This window comes from Macrobrachium rosenbergii, chromosome 12 (assembly GCF_040412425.1).
Source record: "Macrobrachium rosenbergii isolate ZJJX-2024 chromosome 12, ASM4041242v1, whole genome shotgun sequence".
NCBI classification, from domain to species: domain Eukaryota; kingdom Metazoa; phylum Arthropoda; class Malacostraca; order Decapoda; family Palaemonidae; genus Macrobrachium; species Macrobrachium rosenbergii.
The window spans coordinates 103,013,602-103,038,196 of record NC_089752.1 but is presented as its reverse complement, the minus strand read 5'-3'; the positions used below and the strand labels follow the sequence as shown (position 1 = coordinate 103,038,196).

Sequence of the window (24,595 nt, the reverse complement as noted above, 5' to 3'; positions counted from 1 at the left end):
ATTTACAAGTTGTTTTTCTCTTTAGTATCAGTTCTTCATTGGAGGGGTGGGTAGAGCTCTCAGCTAGCATGCTGTTGGCCCATCGTTTGACTCTCTGACCGGCCAATGAAGAATTAGAGGATTTTATTTCTGGTGATAGAAATTCATTGCTTGTCATAATGTGGTTCAGATTCCACAATAAGCTGTAGGTCCCGTTGCTAGGTAACCAGTTGGTTCTTAGCCACGTAAAATAAGTCTAATCCTTCGGGCCAGCCCTAGGAGAGCTGTTAATCAGCTCAGTGGTCTGGTTAAACTAAGATATACTTGACTTTTTTTCTCTTTAGTATCTCTCCTATTTTTCTCTCCAACGACATTTGGTTCCTACGTCCATTTTCATAGGTAATCTTTTCTCTCATTCCCAGGACTATCGAGACCACCGCATCTCAATTGTTTGAAAGAATTGACTCCCAATTCTTCATAGGTTTCACTGAAAAATAGTACTAAATTTATTTATAATGAAAAGTAACCCATTATTGTTGAGTAAATTTTGTTCATGAAAGTTTCATTATGTATTTTCTTTTCTCTCTTCCTACAGTGGTGGCATTAAATTCAGCGACCTTTCAGAGGAAGATGGTAAGTTTTGATTTTATCTTCTATATTTGTAGCATGAAAGTAAATAATGGCATCATTTCTGGTTGATTCTCATAACATTACCGACACTTATATGCTGAATACGTATTTAGTATGCTAATATTTTTATTATGAACTTTAAATCATTAATTTTACTTTATATTCAGGTATTAGTAATCTTTTTATTATGTACTTTAAATCATTAATTGTACTTTATATTAGGTATTAGTAATATTTTTATTATGTACTTTAAATCATTAATTGTACTTTATATTCAGGTATTAGTAATCTTTTTATGCAGGTACTTTAAATCATTTATTGTACTTTATATTAGGGTAATAGTAATTTTTTTATTATGTACTTTAAATCATTATACCTTTACTTTATATTCAGGTATTATTTGTTTCCAAAGACAGTATCTTTCCAGAATGATTTCTTAAACTTTCACCTTACTTTGTTTTGTCGTGCTAAGTCATATTTTAATAGTTCTTGAATGTGTTGTCTTTTTTATAATACTGAAGCTTATAGTTTATACTGTAATCTTTTAAGTCCTCATCTAGTTATTTCTTATTGTGAAAAGTTCCATTCATGTTGATTCATTTTTTAACAAATTTCTTGTTCCAGAAAATAAATTCCCAGAATCCCTTTTCATGTTTGGTGTATTTTTGTAAAACCTTTTGCTCACCGTGTCAGCTATATTTTTTGCATAAGATACTGGAGTCCTCTTGTTTTTGTGCATGATTTTCCGTAGTCCTTTCAAACTTGTGCCAAATAACCTAAATTTCTCTGCTCGTACCCAGCTGCATTTAGCCTATTTTTGTTGTGTGAGGTAAAGTAAAGTAGTTTTCTAATTGTGTTTGTTGATTCCCATTTTAAGCAGTTTTTCAAACATTAAAAGTTTCATTCTGTTTGACTCCAACAGTTTATGTTTATCATTTTGTTTTTGTTCTTTTACAGCTGTCGTTTTCCAAGAGAATCTCCTCAAATCCATGATGCAAATTGAGAACACATTCTTCTCCCTGGCTGACAGCTGTTCAAAGAATTGTTTGGTGATCTGTGACCGTGGAACAATGGACGCCTCAGCGTGTAAGTGATGTTGTACCTTATACTTTGGGAAATTTAATTGATTACATACACCGAGATCATGAGTTTGAGTCTATCCCTGGACAAGGTATAGCAGTTGTCAGGACTCACTGGATTGTTTCTTCTAAATAGAATTATCTGAGAGCAAAAGCTGGTTGCTCACAAAATAAAAACTAATACATTAGTTCCTGATTAGAAAAGTAATCATTATCTCCTTCATGATAGTTTCAAGACACCAATAAAGGTAAGAGAGAAGAAAAACTTTTGAATGGAATGATGGTTAACTGATGAGTTCGGTGATAGCTAGATTTTTTTATATGTATTTTTAACCATGGTCAAGATCATCGTAATGTGCATTAAGATTGGTATGATAACAATTATATAGTAATTTCAGTCTTTTGGTTCAAAAGTGGTGGTATGTAAATGCATAGTCCAGTCTATTTTATTACCTGTAATAAAAAGGTTTTGTTTGATCCGCTTTGTTTATCATATGACCTTTCAGGGATCCAATATCAAATGTAAATTTAACTTTGGTAACAATTTATGAAATATTTGAGATACAGACTTCACATATGACATGAATGATCCACTAATGGTGTCAGAAGGAGGTCAAGGTCTTACAATGGTGAAAGATCATTCAAGAATTAAACCTTGGCATTTTCAATTATGAGAATGACTAAATATGTGGCATGCATAATCCAGTAATGATACAAATGTGTAGAGTGAGATCAGACTGTAAGAGAGAGTCATGTGTAGACAACAAATGGTACCACTGTGCAGAATGAGGTCAAGATCAAGTTCATATTTACAGAATGTAGCCATGGTCCCAACTTTTGAACTGCATAACCTAGTCTTCATATTTGGTATCCAAAAATCCACAAATGAAGCCTGTATGCAGGTTGAGGTATAGGTCAGAGGTAAAAAAGAAAAATTTCACTTTGGTGATAACTTCTGATCTTATATTTAGCGAACATACCCCATTAATAAAGCATGAAGCTAACATGCAGAGTTAAGTTAAGGTGATGCTTAGATGTTATTTATCAAACAGAAATTTATACCTTGCCCATACCGTTTGAACTATATGAAAGACCTTCCATTTTGGCAAGCATATTCCACTAATAGGTGGAGTCAAGGCCATATTTACAGGTAAGAGGATGAAGTGGTAGTTTGTCCTTGGACAGAGCATTTGAACTGTATGAGAAGTAAATTGGTATGCATAATCCACTGACTGTACTTTGCTGAGTGAGGTCATATGCATAAATCATAGTTCAAATAGGAATTTAAGTTATGATTTTTATGAATGGATTTTTATGAAAATTAAACCCTAGTTGGATCTTGTGGCTGACTTCCAGGAATTATGTTGTAAGAGTGATAAAAATGTAATCTTTGGTGAGAAGGGACCTTTTTATGGCGATGAGTTGTGCTCACCTTGGTAGATGTGTGCTATCTCCAAATGTTCCCTGTTGATTATGCTCTTTTTATGTGAATTTTGCTATAAACTTAACTGAAGTGAGATGCAATAAAGATAGCTTCTCTGGAAATTTTCTCTCAAACTGTACTCTTATATTTATTAGTGTACATGAACTTTTTACTTGTAATCATTTTGATAAACAAAGAATGGGTATATTTGGTGAAATCAGCTTGTGAAGCAGTTTAACTAGACTACTGATATGATATTCAATCTTTATGCTCAGTGAAGCAAAAGTCAGGTACACATCCAGGGCGGGAGCTTCTGTGAAAGCTAAAACTAACTCTTGTCTAAGCTAGTTCCTCTTGAGTGTCAGCTTCGTTGTTCAATGGAGTTTTGGTTTAAAAATTAGCCTTTCCAGTTTTGATGATTTTATTCTCTATAATTACTGTTTGGTAAGCTTCTGTAGTTTTATCTCTTGAAATGATTATTTATTCAGTCCCAAAAGTTGCCTGTGGTGAACTCACTCACACAGGAATGTGGAATCTGTTATGCATTCATGTTACATCAAAATAATCAATTCTTGGACAAAAAATAACTATGCCCACAATTGATTAAACCCCCCTCCCCCCTACAGTCTGGGCTAGTTCACTCACAGCATTCAAAAAGAGCTCAAATGAAAAAAAAATTTGCATACTTTTACCATATTGCTCAGATGGTCTTTTTTAGATGAAGCTGTCATGTAAGTTTCCATTTATAAGTGGACCTTGCCTCCCTGGTCTTAAATGATGTGTGCATTAACCTGATGTAGAAGATCCATCACCTTAAGTGTGCACTTAATTTAAAAGTTTTTATTTTATTTCAGTTATTCCTCCAGAGAGATGGGAAGAAATCATGAAAAGAAATGGCTGGAATCCTGTTGACCTGAGGGACACGAGATACAACCAAATAATCCACATGGTGTCAGCTGCCAATGGAGCAGAGGCTTTCTACTCTATAGAGGTAATGTCTGGTTTCCCTTCTGCTATATAGGGATTACTGTACTGTGTAGTCTCTAATTTGTTAAGGTGGAGTAATGTCTGATTGCCAAGTGCTGTACTTGGAAGATTTTATCATTATGGCCCAGATTTAATGGAAACATTTGAATCTATAAATTAGCAAAATATTCTGGAGGATAAGAGCATGAGTTTATAATATTTTAAATCTTATTGTATGTCAAGAGTTTTAAAGTTTGGTTTTAAGCAGTAGTGACATTTATGATCTGGTACAGTGTTTTCAAGGACTAGTGACTTTTATGATCTAATTCAGCGTATATCACCACATGGGCATTAATCATAGTATGACGGTAGAACTTTATCCCAAAGATTTTGTCATTTAAAGATAAGCTTCAAGAAGAATATTAGGAGTTGGATGGCAGGATAGAGTTGAAAGTGATACTATAAGGGAAATTATGGGAGTTCCGTATGTAGATGAGATAATGATGAATGGGAATTGGAGAGGGCTTGGGCATGTTCTGGGAGAATATTATGCAGCTGGGCTCTTGTGGGCACACAGTCCTACTTGAAGTAGAACCTTGAGAAGGGAAATTGAAGATGAGTGGAGATTTATGGAAGATATGGGGAAGATAAGTGGAAGAATTCCACAAAGACCTTATGTGTCGCACTTTATAGGTGGCGAGGATGAGTGATATCAGTGACCTATCTCACTTCTTTGTGATGACTGAGTATTTTGTGAAAGTTATATAGAAGTTTCTTGAATATATTTATGTTGATGACTGTAATGGACAAATTTATACTCCAGATCAATTAAGTTAATGGTTTTGCATTCCACAGGACCATGAAACTCGCAGTGAAAACATTACTTTGGCAAAGCATTTGGACAACAGAGCAGCCGAGGCCTGGGTGGGACACCCATATTTTGATGTTGTTGATAACTCCACAGACTTCGATACAAAGGTTTGTATTTATTTCATTATTTGATAGACAGTAGTGAAGATTAAAAATTAGTGTTTAATAAGATTAACTGTTTGTAAATCTTAAGCAGAAAGAGTTGTAGAATGTATTTATTAGTTCAGATAATATATGGAACTCCAAAGATCACTTTAATCTTCAATTTTTTACAATTGAATTTGAACTTTTAATTTTATTATCCATGCCTTTTAGATGAGACGGATGATAAGTGTTTTGTGTCAGCGACTTGGAATAGATACAGGAGATCGATTGAAGACAGACGCACGCAAACATAAGTTCTTGGTCAGAGGCCCATTGCCTGTAGACTCTGTGTTTCCCACTTTCCAGGTATGTTTTTTGTTACTAGTTGGGGATGTCATGTGCAAGTTTTGTTGAAATTTGTTTCATGATTATGTTTTTTGTTTAACTAAGAAATTTATTGAAATGCCTTGTAAAAAAAGGTTCAGGATTTGTTGATAAATCTGTTTGTTTATCTACAGAATTGCTTTTGAGTTATTCCCATACTTCCAAAACTGTTGAATGTAGTTATTTTCACCCCAGACTAAGAACCTATAATATTGTATTCCTTGTGTAACTTATGGTTCTGCAAACCACCTTATATAATCCAAGTTCATAAGTCTTTTGACTTTCTTGATTGATAATTTGGCTTATCTGACCTCACTTTGTAAGCCAGTACAATATTTATTTTTAGAACATTTGAGTAAGGGCGACCATTACAGTGAATTATTGATTTCATTTTAAATATGACATTTACAAATACTGTTGAAGTACTTAAGCTGTCTTACCTCCTAAATAAATGTAAATTGGTTTTTTCTCTCAGGACTTCAGTGTCGAACATATATATCTTCGCACTAATTCAAGGAAAATGCAAGCAAGACTTAGAAAACGGGGTAAAAACGGTAAGTTGTTTTTCACATTGCTTGTATCAGATGCCGAGTTCTTTTTTTTATATTTCGTGAAGGCAAGGAAAAATCTTTAGTGTGTTGATTTTTATTAGATTATTTTTCACTTTTTGAATTTTATATTTCCATCATCTAGTTTATTGTGAGGCTCTTAATAAACTTATTTCATTATTGGTAAGTGAACTGAGAATACAAATGATTCATAATTCATGGTGAGTGTTTCAGTGAATGATAATTACTGGACTGTCCTCGGATTTGCTAAACATGTTGAAAAGTGATAAATTTCTCTCTTTCTTTTTTGTTATGAAACATTAGGGAGATTTTCTTTTTTATTTCTTATGAAACATTAGGGATATTTGATATGCAAATGAGAACATCGATAGGAAATAAAAGAGAGGACTTAGAACAGGAAGATTTTATGTAAACAAGTACTGTAATTCAGTATTTGCAAATATAAATAGAAAGTATTCCCAGAAACAAGTAAGCTTACCTGCTGGTGAAAATTGCGTAATTTTAGTCAGTCACAAGTATTTTGAAGTTGGTGTTGTCATTTTTTTAATTCATATTTTAGGCATTCCATTTTGTTTAAGGTACATGCTCATTTTGGCTTGCATAGGGTTTTTTAAACATCTATTTTTACATAAAAGTTGAAAATCAATTCTTGAATAAATTCGGTTTTAAGCTAAAAGTCTGTCTTGAGTATTGTATTTCTTATTTGTTTTCCCCTTGTCAGCAATAAATTGATTTATTTGAGTATGTTCAGATAACTGTATTCTGACTAGATTTAGGAAACAAATTGTAAGAAAGTGATCACTTTAATTTAGTATAATTGGCCTTGTCTGGTCATTAAATTTTTCTGCAGTATTCCTTCAGTTATCTGCAATAATACATCCAATGCCCTTACAGATATTAGAAATTTGTCAAAACTGTAAAAAACACTAAATATGTAAGACCACAGTTTCCTTACCTCTATTTTTCTTATGTCAATACACAGCTCTTTATGTGCATGTAAACACAAATACATTGTACAATACTATGAAGAAAATAAAAACCAAACTGCAGTATATTTTTTATAAGATTAAAAAGAATTTGATAATGACATTTCTCTCTCTCTCTCTCTCTCTCTCTCTCTCTCTCTCTCTCTCTCTCTCTCTCTCTCTCTCTCTCTCTCTCTCTCTCTCTCTCTGTTTAAATTTCTTACAAGGGCCTAATTTAAAAATTTTTTTAAAATCAAGAATAACCCAGAAAGTGAAAGAGAGAGGCAAGCAATGCACACAGCACTGTGATGCATATATGCACAAATATACAGAGGCATACATACAGTATATGCATTCATAAGCTGATTTTATATTGAGCAAGTGGCAACCCTTTTCTACTGCATTGTGGTACCTCCAAAGTAAAATTCTAATGAACATTTCATTCAGTTCGGTGTGGGTGCTTACTAAAGATTTATTACTGCAGTATTGTTATTTATTATGTATGGCATACAAAAATTTATGAAATCTATACACCATCCAAAACATGGTGTAAGCTACTAGAGCTTAGGCTATTGCATAATACCTTTGGTATTATGCAAACCTTTGGTAAATATGTAATGCATTATATATACTGATTAACAGAATTATATTAATTAAATTTCATCAAGGGATATTAACTTTATTATATACTGTTTAATCAAATGTACATTGTAAAAGTTCAGTTCATTTGTCAATTACATGTAAATTTCCATTTTGTAAGCAATTGTATTACTATTATAACTGCCTGTTTACTACCTCCCTCAGTTTTGTAGTGCATGATTATTTTATTACAAGTTTATATCTTTATAAAATGTGTTTTATATACTTATGTGTATCAGTAAAATATTGCATTGCCCAAGGTTTCAGCCAGCGATATATGATTGTCTTAGTTGATGAGTAACGATATGTATATTTTTGTGTGTCATACCATGTAAATAGCAATTAAGAATGACCCGGAGAGAAACAGAATGGCAAGCAAGTGCTTGTCAGTTTACGCCAACATGTACATATATACACATACATGTACGTATACACTGCACACTTACACAGACAGAGCCACTTATGGGGAAGAAATATTCAGACGCAACACAGTTGGGCAGGTTATACCAATATGTAACTTCGTAATCTGTTCAAGTTTTTAAAATCGGTGAAATTGGAAAATCGTAAAACAGAGTTTTAAAACAAATGAAGTGAAAACATTGCAATAATGAATATGCAGTACCTGCCGAATTCACACTGTTTTTGTGCATTGAGACTGTCGAATATGTGCAGCACATCAACCAAAACAAAGCAATCAAATCATGAGTGTTGCCATCTTTTTTGTATGCAAAATTTTGCTAGTCAGAAGGGGGGGTTCTCCCCTAGTTCAGAGTATGTTTGGCGCTGGGAAACAAGTTAATTTTTTTATATTCAACCTACAATTTGTTTTTTGTTTTAATTTTGTTTGCAAGTTTTAGCACTTATAAATTCATTGTCATTGTTGGAGTTATCTACTGAAGGTAGGGGGGGGAGAGAGAGGGGGAGGAACCTTGGTTAGCAGAGGACACATCTGTCAGGCACTCATAGGTGATTAACAAAATGATATTGTATTATATTGCTTTTTAGCCAATAACAGTTGCAAAAGGTCCCAAGCACTCCCCCTGCCTTGAAACTTTGATGACATAATAGGCATGATGTATCTTTATCAGCCACTCCAAGGTTTTGGAGCCAATAACATTTGCAAAAGCTCCCAGGCAGATGAGGGCCATCCTATCCCATGATATCCATGTATATTTTGGGGAGCCCACAGTTGCATGTGGATAATGCCAAGTTGCAGATAGTGCATATGTGGATAATCAAGGGAATACACATTTATTTTTTATGCTCAACTGCTTTTACATGGCTTCCATGCAACTTCAGTTTTTGTCAAGCTGTCTTGAGAGGCTCTTGATTTTAACATTTAAATGTGGTTTATATACCTAATTCCATATGATTGGTTTGAGTAGTTGAAACAATAAATGTGAATGGTAGAGGACAGATGTCAGTGTCAGGAGGTGGTCCAAGTTAGCACAAATTTTGTACAGTACTGTACCTTCTTTTTGAGATTTTGTTGGTTAGGATATACTTAATAATAATGAGACTGATTAATGGTGTACCTGGATTTTGGATATACTTAATAATAATGAGACTCATTAATAGTGTACCTGGATTTTGTTGATAGTAATAGATATTTTCTGGATTTTTCTTTCCTACAGGTCACCACAGCTACACACACACCATTAGAAAACCTGAGCAGTTGGGTCAGATCGTTGAGGTCAAAACTGCCATTAGCCAGAGGGACTGGAACAACATGTCTGCTCAGGCTGATGAACATCACTTCAATATTTACAAGACAAGACGCTGCTTCCTCCACAACAACCAGTATTTCCAGCTGGATATATACCAGAAGCCTTGTCATAAAAGGTTGGTGTATCTCTTTGATTAATCACCTACGAAACAGTGTGTAGATGAAAGGATGACAAAAGCCCCGTGTTCAAGCTTAAACCAAAATACGTTAACAGATTATCATTTTAAGGTTTTTAGGCTAGGTTACAGCTTTTTTTGTCAAGTTATAGTCATTTTAGATGAGTTTCAGGTAACATTTCTAGACTCCCACGGTGTTCTCTTAAAAAAATTTTTTTTCTAAAGTAAAGGTGAAAATTGTAGGAAGGGAAAAAAGTTGGCCAGGTGTGTAGAAAGGCATCAAAGGTAATAATGAAAAGGAAAATGTGGAAAGCAATGTAGCTCAGGTCAGAGAGATGCTGCAAGGAATTGTTATTATAGTTGCAGTATGCCATGCAAGACTCATTGTAGGTTGTACCCACTTACAGGGTTTTTAGAGCTGTGAATGTTCACGAAAGTCATTGACTTTGGCGTGTTTAGTTTTTAAATACATCTCTTTGCTATTTATGGTTTATATAGTACTTCATCACCTTAAGCTTGTCTTGAAATTTTCCCCAGTGACAGTTTTTATTATTGTAAGGTATTCCTTGATGACAGTAATAGCCACTTGAGTGAAAAATGCAGTTGTTAAATTAGTTAAGTTTATTAGAATTAGAAAATGCTAGAAGCCTCTTGGTCTTACACCTGTTTGTGTCTTATTGCAGATGTGAGGGTCTCATTTTATTGGAGACATACTCAACTTTACCATCTGAGGAGCTACAGCGCCGGCTGCCTTCTTTCCTAACAATAGAAGCAGAAGTAACAGGCCGACCTGATTATTCTATGTTCAACCTCAGTCTTCGTGATGAGTGGGGTGTAACCAACAAATTCTGTGTCAACATTGCAGGTTAGACAACACCCAAAGTCATTTATGGCCATCATGTTGCGCCTTGATACTCCCCTTTCAGACCAGTCATTTACAGTTGTGAGCTCCATGTAGCTGCCGTAAGAGCTTCATAGCTTGTCATTTGTATGTTACCATACAGTAACATATTTCATTCAGATACATTTTGTCTCGTGGAGTTTGGACGGAAAACTATTGAGGACTGTCCTTTGAAGTGGCCAAGGGAAATAGAGACAAATAATGACATCAGATTTGCATAGGAAAATTTCAGTAATGTGACACAAAAGTTAGGACAAGGATTTTAGGACTGGTTTCAGAGCATCAGTTTATTGGGTATTTAAAAACAAAATTGATGATAAGTTCTTACTTTACATAGAAAATGTTCTATGATTTTATTGAATAACTTAGCTTAGAAATATACAGTGCACATTATACAGTATCCATGTTATGCATTTACTGTATGTGCTTTGCACATAAGTATATCTGTCACTGTACATTTAATGACTCTTCTTAGGACAACTCATCATTTGCATTTTATATCTGGTTCATGTTTTTGGCAAAGTGGGATCACAATGTAACATAGAGATATTCTTTGTAATTCTCTACCTTAACGAGATGAACTATTTTCTTAAAAAGTTATTTTTTTATCGAGGTTTACAGTTTATTACACTCCCTCAGGATAATGTCCTAATGGATTAGAGTTGTTTAGTAAGCTAATTGGTTTTTAGGAAGTTCCACAGGTGCTTATTGCAATGCCAGATAATTTTCTAGAAGATGGGTGCATTTTGTTTAGTTATTGCAATAATTGATTTGATCATGTCCTGTCATAGGGTCATGATTGAAAAATAAATATCAGATTTTTTTTTTTACTATTAAGGGTGAATTGATATGGTGGGATTAGTCATGAAAATAGTAACTGTCAAATGATGATTGTTTTTATTTTAATAATGATGAACAAATAGTCTAAAAATGTTGGTGAGGATATCTTGACAAGTTAGTCTTTTTTTTATTTTAGAAAGGAAAACCAAATTATTATTAGTAAAAGAATGCGCATTCCAAGTTGCAAAGAGGAGCTACATGATGATGATAAACATTTATTATCTAAATTCTGGAACAGGCCAGTGTGAAGAGGGTTCTTGCCATAGAGCAAATAGCTGGCATGTTTGTATAGGCTCAGTGATAGTTGTATTGCTGTAACTGTCATGCTTTGGGTAACTTTTTAACTACACTGTACAGCTATTACAAATATTTTACAGGATTCTTGGGATATGGTTATTATTTGAGGTTAGATTTATGAGGTTCATCTTACATTAATACGGTATATTATCATCATTATTATTATTATTATTATTAAAAACCAAAGCAGAGTCAGCAGTGTTTACTGTAGAGTCCCATCAAGTCACTGACAACACACTCTAGAATTTATCTCATGATATTTAAACTTGTGGATAAGGATAATGAATGTTCTAGGATAAAAATAATTTCATATTTAGATGCTTTGCTTTGAATTGTGATAGCAAATGGGAGTGGTAGGTTGCTGTGTATTTTTTCATTTCCACTTTGGTTTATTTTTGCATAAATCGCACAAAATTGAATTTCTACTTTGATACTCCTTGCATACTTATTTTTTCCTAAGTCATGAATTTGCCTTTTAGATTTTTTACTTTAGTTTATCATGTATTTTGATGATACAGTAAACAGGTAGTATTATTTCCAACATTTTGATGGGTTTAGACATATTGTCTCTGTGATTTTATGGTTAGGTGAATTTATTTCTTGTATTTGATGACTTTCAAGGAATGTTTTAGGAAATTGTCGTCTTTGTGCAGCCACATTCGATTCTACATTAGGTGCAACAGTAATATTGGATATCTGGTTGCTTGCAGTTAGTTTTGTGGTCCTTCAAAGCTCTTGTGGTGTTTTGAGGGTTCTGTTCTCTTTATTCATATGTAGGCATGTGTCCAAAAGTAGATGAAATGATAATGCATCTTAAAGTAATGGACATTTTACATATCATTACTAACATTCTGACAGACACATTCATGTAACTGTCCAACAATTTTATCCTTCCAATTTTCACCTCTCTCTGCAGCATGAAACTTTCAGGTCATCCCCATGAAAATAAAAATGGGATTCATTAGTGTCTTTGAATTAACACATTTTAATCATGAATTTCACATGACTTCCACAAATGCATAACATAATTTAAAATATTAAAATTTTTTATATTGCTATTATACAGAACTTGAGAAGATTTAACGTCATGAGCTCAGCATCATTGACACATAATAATTGGGTGGTTCTCTTTACCTGTGGTCCATTACTTTGTTACAGTATCTTGTACTGTATTTTTATGTTTGCCAATTTTACAGAGAAATTTTCTTTCATTCATTTTCACTGGTTGTTTTTGAAACCCAGCAGTTTTTCATACTACTGTATTTTGTTCACCTGATCATGCCATTGGCATGTTTCCTTTCCCACAACATTATTCACTTTTGAAACTTATAATATTTATTCACCTGCATTTTTAACTGCATTATTTTTTTGCATGTTTTCCAACCCATTATTGTATGTATATAACTTTCTTTTGTTTTATCACGTATAATTTTTAAGCAGACACTAGTTTTGGACACATGCTTTCTCATAGTGGTTTATCAGTTCCATTAGTTTTATCGTTTTCAAGGAGACACTAGTTTTGGATACTTGCTTTCTTATAATGGTTTATCTGTCCCATTAGCTTTATAAATTGCTTAACAACTTATTGTTTTCATTTCTGAAAGTTTTGATGACAGATTTTGGTACTTGGAAAGAAATGCTTGCAAATGTTTTATTAAACTAACTGGTGCTATCATGTAATGCGGGTCATGAAAGAGTTCATTTGAACTGAGCATTGCAGCAGCAAAAGTGTCTGTGGACCTCCCTGAAGATTTTCCTGTTTACTGTACTTGATGAATTGTTGATTGTACTGCAACTGACGAGTCAATATCACCATCCTATAAATAGGGGTTTTGGAACATTCATTAACCTGAGGTTTTGTATTGAACCACTCTTGACTATGAAATTAGCTTTCTCTTATTGGTTGCACTGTAAGAAATGGTTGTGTATAGTTTCTTAACCTTTTGTATTCGTAGCTAATGCATATTCAAGGTACAGTAATGTATCCTACCAAATTAAGGTCTCATGAACACACAAACTTTTAAAGCTCTTGGCTTTACTAATGCAGTATATACATTTATATATCTTTGTTGGACATTTGGTTCATTAATAGGTATCATTCCATACTCTCTGCATGACACTTTTAAGTAGTCCTTATGCTAATAGGAACTGTTTTCTTGCTTTCTCTCTAATATAGTGTGTTTCATTGTATTAACAATATTTAGCCATCCCACTTACTCTAATTTTGATGCTTTTGGATTCTGTATGCCATTAACCAAGCAAAAAGACAATTGTGGTTGCAAAGACACGTTGTGAAGTAGTAAGAGTAAAGTTGAAATTTGTGCTTGAGTTTATAGGTTTAATAATTAGTAGGGAATACTAAGGAGCCAGTTGCCAATGTTAGTAGTTTTGCTTGATTTTAGTCATGTTCTCTGCTATGAGAGTTAGAACAGTCATATTATGTATACAATATGCCGTATCAAAATGTTCTGGTAGTGTGCTACGTATGTAATGTAACTGTCCTCTGTTTAACTGATTGTAATTATTTTATATTTGCAAATGTCAAAAGTGCTCAAATCTGTCATCGGTACATTCTGAATGGACAAATTCCCACCTCATATTCATTATTGGTATGGAAATATCAGCTAATGTTTGCATTATTTTTTGTAGGATGTAACTGTAATGTCTCCAGCCTCTTGCATATGCAAGGGACATGACAAAACTTGAGTACTTAATAAATTCTTTTTGGGTAAAGTCTGATCTCTCTATACTGTTACTCATCCCACAGCTTAGCAGAACCCTATCTGTGACAGGTTGTTTGGTCACTTTCCATGTGTATTTCATTGAAGGTTGAGGTGGAACAGAGAATGATAGAATTCCTCATACAGTACTGGATATCTGTTTTTGATATATCAAGATTATATGTGAAGACTTTTGCATGTTAGTCATTCATTGCAAGTACATTTTGTATACTGTCACGATATACTATAGCCTTTGGCTTCAGTCGGCATACTTTTCTCAGGAAAATTCATAAGCTAGCAACTGTATGCACAGTGATCCACATGTTCGTGGGTTCCACCTCATGAAAATGATGATAATAAACCCCCTTATGAAATCTATAGATTTGTTGTACAGCCCATATATTGTAGCTTCCAGGACTAGGCAACATGCTATTTCTGACCTACGATCAAAAGAAATCTATTTTTCTATTCGTACATGAAGCTCATCTTTCATGGCGTCACCATCATTCATGCAGATTCTGTATTCTTGAACAGTAGATTCTTTATGTAATTCTGTCAACATCTTAAATTGACCTATTGAGTTTTGACTGTAAAAGTGATGCTATTATATCTGTTGAGGACTTTAAACATTATTTCACTTTCCCTTTTTAATTCTTGTAGATATCAAAAGACTAATAGATAACATTACTGTGTAGAAACTAGATTAGCTTTGATACTTGACAACAATTATTTATGGAAAATTATAGGCAGAATTAAAGGCAAGCATGACAAAGTTACAAAGTTGAGGGAATAGCAATTGCTTCTTTGTTTCTGTCCATGTTTCAGGTTTCTGTTGGTAATGGTTTTGTTTAAATCCCGTAATTACCATAAATTTTTAAAAGATTTCTTTTCCAATCTCTCATTACCTTGTGTGTTTGTGTGAGTATGTCCCTTAGCATGGTGGAACAAAATCCTGTGAGATAAAAGTGATGGGAGTTTCTTTTTACATAATATTAATAAGAATTGTGATTTGGGTTTTACTAACATTTCTTTTTGGTATGTAGTTACAGTATTTAAGTGACGTATGAAAACTTAGGAATTTTGTCTGCAAGTGTCAGTCAATGCAAATTATGTGTTTGTTTGTTTGTTTTTTTTTTTCAAATTCATAAACCTAAAGTCAGGAGAAAGGGATGTAAATTTAGCCTATGTTCTAGCTTACAAAAAAGTCAGTTTTCTCTTTTTACCAACATGGTATGTTAATTGTATTTAGACTATCTTTAAGTAATAATCATAATGTAAGTGGGCAATTTAATTAATAAGCAAATTGTTAGTGAGCCCAGTAGGTATGATTCTTATATAGTATACAGTATTAATCAGTAAAACTTCAAAATTCTCTAACAAAAAGTAGCTGCGGTATAAACTTTGAAAAAGTGAAAATGTCAACATGAACCTTAATTTTGGGTAGGTAGACAAAAACTAACCACAATTAAGCTGCATGATGTCCTTTCCATTTTTCAAATGAAAGACTCACTTGGGCTGCTTTGCTCAATGATGTGGTATCAGATTATTTAATAAAATCAAGGTATTTTAGAAAACACTTCACAAATTAAAACTTTTCATCAAATGAAATTTAATTTTTACTACAGACTCATCATTTACATTAGTCCTTATTCATGAGTCTTCATGAATCCTAAACATCCTATTCCCAAATGTGAAGAAAATATTTTTGCTGACTGACTGGTAGTAATCTTACTTTTCATTTAGTCTAGATTATGGTTATGAGAAATTAGCTGGGTTGGGAGGTGGGACAAAATTGTAAGTGATGGGTTTGTATTTAAGAAGTCTTGTTTAATAAAAAAAAATTCAATTTTTTTATACTTGCAAACCCATCATTTACATTAGCCTGGATTGCATTGTGAGTCGAAGATTGAGCTCTGGGCAGAAAACATGTGAATAGCTGATTGGAGCAAATGTTCATCATGAGAGCTCTGAGACTTGATATTAGCAGAGAATCCAGATCTCTAAAGAACAGGGAGTTGTAACTATGGAATCAAAACACTGTCTATATAGTAAGGTATGGAGTCTCAATAGATGACATTGAGATAAGGTAACTAAGACAAAATAAGAAGGCTGTACTCACCAAACACAGAATTTGTTGATTCCTGAAGATGACTGGAGAGAGAATGGAGAAAAGAGAATGGTGTAACAAAGAGACCAAGTTCCACTTACCTGAAGGTGAAATAGGTATCGGAGTTACAGTGCCTGTAAGGATCCAAAAGGCAGAGTTTTGACCACGTTTGTGCAAACTCAAATGGATGCAGTGACTTCTGGGAATTTGAGATGCTCTCCAAAGGTAGGACTGATTTTTCTAAGAAAGTAAAGAAGAAAGCATATGAGCAATAAACAGCACAAAACTAACACTAACTCACAATCCTTCTTGAAAATGATAATGAAGTGAATACTTTGGTGAATTTCTGTGGGTGATTTGTAGAGATTACAGACTTTGCCTGTAATTTCAGTCAGTTCTTTTCTCCATAGAAAGTCTCCTAATGGAGGGAAGAGAAGACTGTCTTAGGCTGAATCTTGCATCAGGAATCCACCTTCCACTCTGTGAAGTGAGGAGCTAATCCATGACAGATATAGCAACAGTGTAATTGAGAGTTATTTGTCCATAAGCAAGCTTGCTTACTCCAAGTGAGAAAGCAAATGTCTGTTGGGTATCAAGGAGTCTGTGAAGTCCAAGAATGATGAAAAAGCATTGTACGAAAATTCTTACAGAGCTTCTACACTGTTTGGAAAAACCTCTGGCTAGAGACATTCAGTCAAGTTGCTGAGCCCCAGGAAGCCAGGTTTAAAGATATGTATCATGTTATCAAGAGGAACCCCTTTTCATCTCAAGAAACTAATATCTGAAAGCTGTGGTCCTTCTTGACTTCTTGTTTTATCTGTTTGCAGCCAGTTTCCCCCCTTTTATAGATTGCCTTCGTGTAAAGGTCATGGTATGTTGACTTTCATTGATATGAACTATCCAGAACATTTTATGCTATGAGTCCCAAGAAGGTTTGTTAACCACTTTGCTTCCTAACTTGACCATCAGCTATCTCCACAAAGAGGAAGTTTGAATATCTTGGAAAGGTTTCTGTTGTTTCAGAAAAATTGTGACTCTTCAAACCAAAGTCCAGTTCCTAAAACTAGAAAAATTGAGGATCTTCCAGACTTATTGTTAAATGCTGCTAGTCCTCTCATTTTGGATGAAAAATCTGCGTATTTTCCTGATGGAGTCATGAAGATGCATAACTGCAAGGAAGGAAGGAAGGAAGAATTGCATTCTCTGCATTGTTCACTTCTGGAGAAGAGGGAACAAAGTCAGAACTGAAGAAGTAACTCCACTGGAGACGGGAGTAGAAGAACTCCTAGAAGAAAGTATGTAATTGCTTCCCAAATCAGTATTGCCATGTATTTCCAAATCCATTCTCAGGTTGTGGGGTTCACTGGTGTCTGATAGCCCCCAATGCAGCAACTAAAACTGCTATCTTTGCTGATGTTTGGTATATTGGAACCTTGACTGCTAACAAAGATAAAACCCTCATTGAGAGAAATTGCAAGAATATTTAGGATTTGTGAAGCCCTGTTAGCTGGGATGAATGCAAATGATAGGTTTATAAGTTAAATCAGATTTTGTTCCTGGTTTGTGTAGCTTCTTATGCATTTAATTCTATACAATCTACTTTGCTGTCAAAAAATGAAGAAAATAGTTTTATTAGGATTGCAGCAAATTTTACATTGCAATATAATTTCATTACCAATTCATAAGAATTGTTACTTGCAAGTTATTACATTGACATTTTAAGGTGGTTTAATATCCATTTAGCTGACTCTCTGAATTAAGGAATAATGTTTAACATGCTGTTAGAAGACATAAATGAAGCCTCCAGATGTTACCATGAAGTTTAATTTCATTTGAAAGGATCACAGAGAATAGCTTTGTTTTTTAGTTATTTTTTTAAAAGTTCTGCATAAGAAATTTCTTCGGGCCTTTACTGTGTGGTGTTACATCCATCAGGTGTGGAAAACATGGGTATCCTGACATTTACCACCTGAAAAACTGCCACCCGGGACAACTGCCCCCCCTAGATAACTGTGTCACATTTCAAAACATATGTATACATAAAGTTTGCAAAAAATTGCACCCCTCATAATAAGAATAATTTAACTGAAATTTTTATGAAAACTTGTATACTGCATATATCAAACTGGAAAAAAAAATTTTAAATATTAAAATTATAAACTTTTATGCCCAGAATACAAAGATTATCAAGATATATAATCACCCAACAAGTAAACAATTAGAAATAATCAGCACTTTGCAAACAAAACATTTGTCAAGCTGGATTGTACATTCAGTCACTGCCAGAATTTCATTCAGTATCGGGCAAAAAATGAATGATCAATTCAGAGCTCTTGAATTTAGTTTTACCTTAAGATTACTCCCCCTCATGGACTTTATTAAAAGTCAACATAGTCAAGATAAGCTCTGTCTTGATGGTTAAATGTATGTCAAACACAAAGAATTGTCATCTGGCATTATGTGAATGTGAATGCCATCAGTATAAAAACTGCAGAGCCATAGTAAAAATATACAAAATAGAATTAATTAGTCAGCTTCATGAATATAAACACACTCTTGATATTGATCAACAAGATGTTTTATTTCTCAGAAACAAAATTACAGAGAAAGCTACAAATACTCAAGAAACCTCCCATAAAATAATCACTTGCAGTAAAGGAACATATCTGAAGGACCATCTATTAACCTTGTTAGGCATGCAGTAAGAAGACCCAGGCAACTTGTGAATACAGGCAACTTGTAAATACCCATCATCCTATCGCAAACAACTTGATAGAGTTGGTCATTCCTGATAAATATAAAATTATGGCTTCTGACAAGAATTCACTGCCTTACATTGGTGGACCAGCTAATCAACATTTATCAGTACTTTCTACAGTGACAAATATCATTCTTCTGGAAAGTTCAACAGATATGTGTCTGTATGTGACATGGTTGTCTAGGGTGGCAGGTTTTCAGGCAGAAGGTTGTCCAGTGGCAGTTGCCTCAGCACCAAAAGCATGACATTTGTGGGAGAGTATTTTGTGGGGCCTTGATTTAATGTGGGAGACTTTACTTTCTGTCAGTATTAAATAACTGCCCAGTCTGAAGAGGCAAAAATTTAATATTAAGATGCAGTAAGAACGTTTATAGACTAGGTTTTTAGTTTGAACATTTCATCTTTTGACAAATGGATGCAGAGATGGAATTATTCATTAAGACAATAGTTTTACATTTTGTATGAAAGGGGCAATGTGGAGGTGTTGTATGCACAGGAGTAGCCATGTCAGCATTGCAGATTTGGAAGTGGTGACTAAAATTAGTTGTTGTGGCCACAAAGTAATTTACTGTGTCAGTTTTGACTTTGGAACAACATACATTTCTAATATAGTTTTATCCAATTTCATCACTTGAAATGATAACATTCTCCATTGCGCTCATCATACAAACAAACTACAATTTTGATCAGTAACTTTGGCTTGCCATTACCAGAGATGCTAAATTAATTTTTTTGGTCAGAATGTAAGTTTGCTGTAGACTAATCAAAACCTACGTGCTAGTTGACTATCAAAGTGCAGGTATCAATTTTCAGAACATTAAACTAAGGTTTTATAATTAAACTAAGGTTTTATAATCAACTATGCTATTTAGCTTTTGTTAAGTGCTGGTATGGTATATTTTAGAGGAATGTGGAAGGTGGCTATTTATTTCATGTTTTCTTATAATCAGGAGTTTCTTTTGAAAATATGTTCCACAAATGCAAAACAATGTACTTGACACTACATTTATGGTTTATCAGTCAAGTTTTTATGTCTTTTTGCATATATGTTTATTTTAAAAATATTGCTTATTGGAAGTTTCATAATTAAAAAAATATACTAAGTTGACTAACTAATATTTGCTGCATTCAGAATGGAAACAGATTCAGGAAACGTGATTCAAGAAGCCAATTGCCCTGGGCCCTGAATGATAACCTGCTATGTTATAATCTCACAATATAAATTTTTTACAAAAAAAGTTAGTTTTGAACAACAGCATTTTTGCAACAGCCAGTTTAAATCAGTGAATAGCAAATATGATATTGCTAGAAAAGCAACAGTGACTAATGAAAGGATGCTTAATATTTACATAAACAGTGAATGACAATTGCAATGGATGTTTAATATTTATTTAAACAGAATTACAATTGTAAGGGGTTTTTCAGTAGAAATTCAAGGTTTATAACTGGTATAGTAATTGAAGACAATGCAGATTTGCATATGCTGAAGTAATTCATTGCATATTAAAGTCTTATGTTCTTCACATTTTTCCTACAATTGGTTTTTTAATTTTTTCTTCTTCTGAAATTTCATCCTTTTACAGTTTTAAGTGTAATGCCCCTTTGGTGAAGTTTTTTTTTTATGATACATTAATATACATTTCAGTTAATTAAATATCTTAACTAAGTAATGGTACTATATTCAAAAGGGAATTTTATTCTTTCGGATTTGTGAACACTTCTTATTGCCTATTCGTCATTTTCAAGGGATGTTCAAAAGCTGTAAGGGTACTGTGCCCAAAAAATAAGTAGTCACTAAATGTTAGTCAGCTGTTTCTAGTGCTTTGTGTTTTGAGTTATCATATAACAATACAATAAGGCTAATTGTGTACATTATTTCCTCCCTGAAACACACACTTAATTCACTGTCATGAACTGTGATAGTGCTATGATTGGATAAGTTCTCATAAAAGGAGAACTAATAATGTATGCCTTTTCTATCATTTATGAAATAATGGGCCTGTCTGCAAGGCCACCTCTGTTGTGAAGTCTAGTGGGCAATAGAAGTAACGTGTTATTTAAAAGGTGGTGGTAATTTCCTTAAAATGAATTTGCCTATTTTTATTTGCCTTTACAATCTAGTTTGTCAGCTTTATAATGATAATAGAGTGTTATGCTCTTGCGTTTGATACTTAGCCTTTTGAAAATGGTTTATTTTCTTTCAATCTAATAAATAGTATGGATACTCAAATGTCACTGGGTACTGATCATTCTCATTGGTATAAGTTGGAATTATGGAAAATGGGTTTTCCTTACAAATCATAAAAATCAAGTCGCTATACCCATAGTTAACCAGTCCTTCAAAATTAAGCAGCGAATAAGTAATTGTGTCTTGATATTTACTGAAACTTTATTGCTTGGCTGTGTTTTCAAAGTGTTTCATAGGGATTCATAGTGCCCTCATTAACTGCATTACATTTATGGTCATATACATTTATTAGATTTTGAGTTCCTCGACTGCTAGCACTCAGTCTCCTTATTTGTACCGTAGTCCCTTATGTTTGATAATATCTTATCTTTGGTGTTGTCTCTTTGAGAAATGTTCTTTCCCAGGCTTTACTTGTGTCTTGTCATTGGGAAATGCCTTTTTGGGCACCCCATAAAGGTTCTTTTGACATCAGTTTAAGCCCAACTGCATTTCTTTCTGTCTTTTACTTTTCATCTATTCACTGTTATCTCTTTCCATTTCCACCTAGTTGCCCAACCCTCTAACCTTTTCTACTGCTTCAGTTTTCAGCTGTTGCCCAATAAATAGAAATGTGTATAAGTCCTATTAGAGCAGAAGTCATCCTCAGTGGTTTGGGTAAACTTTTGTAATAATAATCCTTAAACTATTCTAAGTTTTGTTCCCAGCCTTTTCACTTTAAAAAGCTGTTGATGATAATTTGGAAAGGAATATGGTCATAGCTTTTCCTAGTACTCATACAAATGTGCTAGTGACATAGGGTTTGAAAATGAATTATTTTGTGTGGATGCAGGCTTGTTGATATGATAGGCTTTCATTATACACTGGAGGACATTGCAGGTGTTTAAAGATAGTACATCTTATCAGTGTTATATATGGTATCCTAGCAGGGTTTTGTAATTTTGATATCTCTATTATATGAAAGGGTTTTAAGTTAAACTGTATTTTCTGCTTGGTTATAAACTTTGTTTTCATGCACATGTGAATTTTAAAAGAGAAGTTTTCAACTTCAGGGTACTTAGTTGCTGATAGTTGGATTCAGAAGAGCTCTGTATTTGATCTCAGTTTGAGGGTGCATCAGTCTTGCTTGAGGAGATATTTTGGGTTTCCCCATGTGCCTGGTGAAAATGCCAAAATTCCACTATTTTCCAACTCTCAAATCCCATATACACTACTGTGTTTGGCATGCACCTATGCTGTGCAGTCTGTGCACCTGTATACTGTATTGAAATTGATTGACTAGTTCATTGTTTAACTATTTTTGAGAGAGGGAGTACTGTCTGAAGAAGGTAATTAGGTACTGTACTGTACTATACAGCTGAGCACTGTAAATCATTGCCATGATGTAGAATTGAGTTGTATGAAAGCTCTTCTAAATTCATTTTGAATTCTTTTATCAAATAATATTTGTCCTTCATTTGGCAGTAATATTCCTTCAACAGGTAATAAATATAGTGAATATCATTTGACAGATTTTCTTTCATTTTGGTAATTTTAGCTATTTATCATTTTGAGGATCTGGGGCTTATTGATGTAAGATTGTATACCTATCAATGTTTCCAACAGCTTCAGAATGCATGGGCTTCTTCATTTGTTTTCTAGACTCTGAAGTAAATAAATTTTTTGCCTACTGGTCAGGTTTTTATTTTTGGTTTTAGAGGGATGGTAATATTTTTTAATGCATTGTAAAAAGCAGAATTAAATAAAACTGAATGACTATAGAGCACCAGACTTGAAGATGGATATGTTATTGAGTAGGTGCCTTAGAAACAGTAAAATAAACTGGCCTTAACATTTATGTTTAAAAGTTCTGATTTTGCTCTGATAAACAGCAATGAGGTGACACAAAATAACTCTTAAAATAGGAATATATTCTTCTTGATTTTGTTTTTATGACAATGTACAGTATGTTGTCAGCAGGCTTTTAATCAGTTTGTTGTTCCTTCGCTTTTAGAATTGCAGGAAATGCTGAGTTCTTGTTTTGCTTTAGCATTGGTTTTTCTGGGTTGACATTCTTGTATGTATTCATGTAAAAGGCAGTTTTTATTTTTACGATTTTAAAACTTCTGTATGTTAGAGAAGTGGAGCTGTGGTAAGAAGTCTACAGCAGATTGTGCTACAGTTTTGGTTTTTGGACTATAGTACTGATTTTACATTTTGTTTCTTGGTTCTAAGAGTAGAAAGTTAGCCTCACTGGAATTTAAGTTAGTGAGTATGGAGCCATGTGACCATCTTTGTAGATTATTACCTCATGTGAGGTTGATGTATACATGCATCAAAGCCTGGGGGATGCTACGATGGGATCCCAGACAAACTTTGTTTCCAGATGGCACAGCGAAAGGACATTCAAAAAGGTAATTATAGATTTTGAAAGGAGCAAATTTTGGTTCAGGTGTAATGAAAAGTGCTTTATAATTTAAATGTTTCTAACATTGTTTTTATAGAATTTGAGAAAGCACATGCAGCATCATAGTACTGTAATATATTATTTATTCTTTTAATTTTTTGTATCATGCATCTTCCATAGCAGTGACTGTTCAATTTTGATTCCCTATTAGAATGGAGGACTTTTAGAGAGGCTTCTGTTTTTCCTTTTATATTAATTGATGCATGTGGTTACTCTCAGCGGGTCCAACATGAATTTATTTATAGCGCTGAACATACCTTGTTCCAAATTGGATATGCCTAGCATCCTTGTAGTGGTCAAAGTGAAAAATATAGCTATCCACTTAAAAAACAGTTTTTTAATTTTCTATTGTTGTAAGTAGTTATGATAATCTTTCCTGAGAAAGGGTTGTCTTATGTATTTGGGTGAGTTTGGATGGGAATTTTTTTTAGCTCTGTTAAAGAAGTTGTTTTAAGAAAAAAAATTTATAAAATGTAAATGAAGGCAATTGTTATACAGGTATAGCTTAATGAGTTTGGTTTTATCTTTATTCTGTAAAAATTTTAAACCCCTCTTATTATAAATGGAGATTATAAGTTCATCAAGAATGTGCAAAGTCATTGTTGCAATCATCAGTTTAGGCTATTCAGGACAGTATAATTGAGAGCTGTCCTAATTTGCCTAAATTTCAACTGCCTATCCATTCTCTAAATTTTTTGAAGAGTTCTAATTTGCAAATTAGGTATGATTAATGTTAATATATTTCATAAGAATGCATTTCATATGGATTTCAACTCTTGTATAACTAATCTGACTGGCAATAAGGATACTGTAATGGTAGTTCTCTGGTAAAGAAAGGGTCTGATGAAATGGTTCAAGTTGCAGTTATGTCCAAAGTGATATTGATGTACATTTTTGGCTTGTTATTCACT

At 33.6% G+C, this 24,595-nt stretch overlaps 1 protein-coding gene across 3 annotated transcripts in view; it reads left to right on the top strand.

Moving 5' to 3' along the window:
- Positions 1 to 24,595, top strand: part of Ttd14 (TRPL translocation defect 14) — a 171,983-nt gene that overhangs the window by 138,394 nt on the left and 8,994 nt on the right. For 2 of the 3 annotated variants that reach the window (XM_067112562.1, XM_067112563.1), the window contains exons 4-11: positions 575 to 612; positions 1,567 to 1,695; positions 3,966 to 4,102; positions 4,933 to 5,055; positions 5,263 to 5,397; positions 5,891 to 5,969; positions 9,223 to 9,430; positions 10,114 to 10,295. In XM_067112562.1, the coding sequence (XP_066968663.1) occupies positions 575 to 612; positions 1,567 to 1,695; positions 3,966 to 4,102; positions 4,933 to 5,055; positions 5,263 to 5,397; positions 5,891 to 5,969; positions 9,223 to 9,430; positions 10,114 to 10,295 (1,031 nt within the window). Of the gene's footprint in view, positions 1 to 574; positions 613 to 1,566; positions 1,696 to 3,965; positions 4,103 to 4,932; positions 5,056 to 5,262; positions 5,398 to 5,890; positions 5,970 to 9,222; positions 9,431 to 10,113; positions 10,296 to 23,452; positions 23,632 to 24,595 lie in introns of all 3 variants that reach the window. The other variant, XR_010854688.1, reaches the window with a different exon arrangement.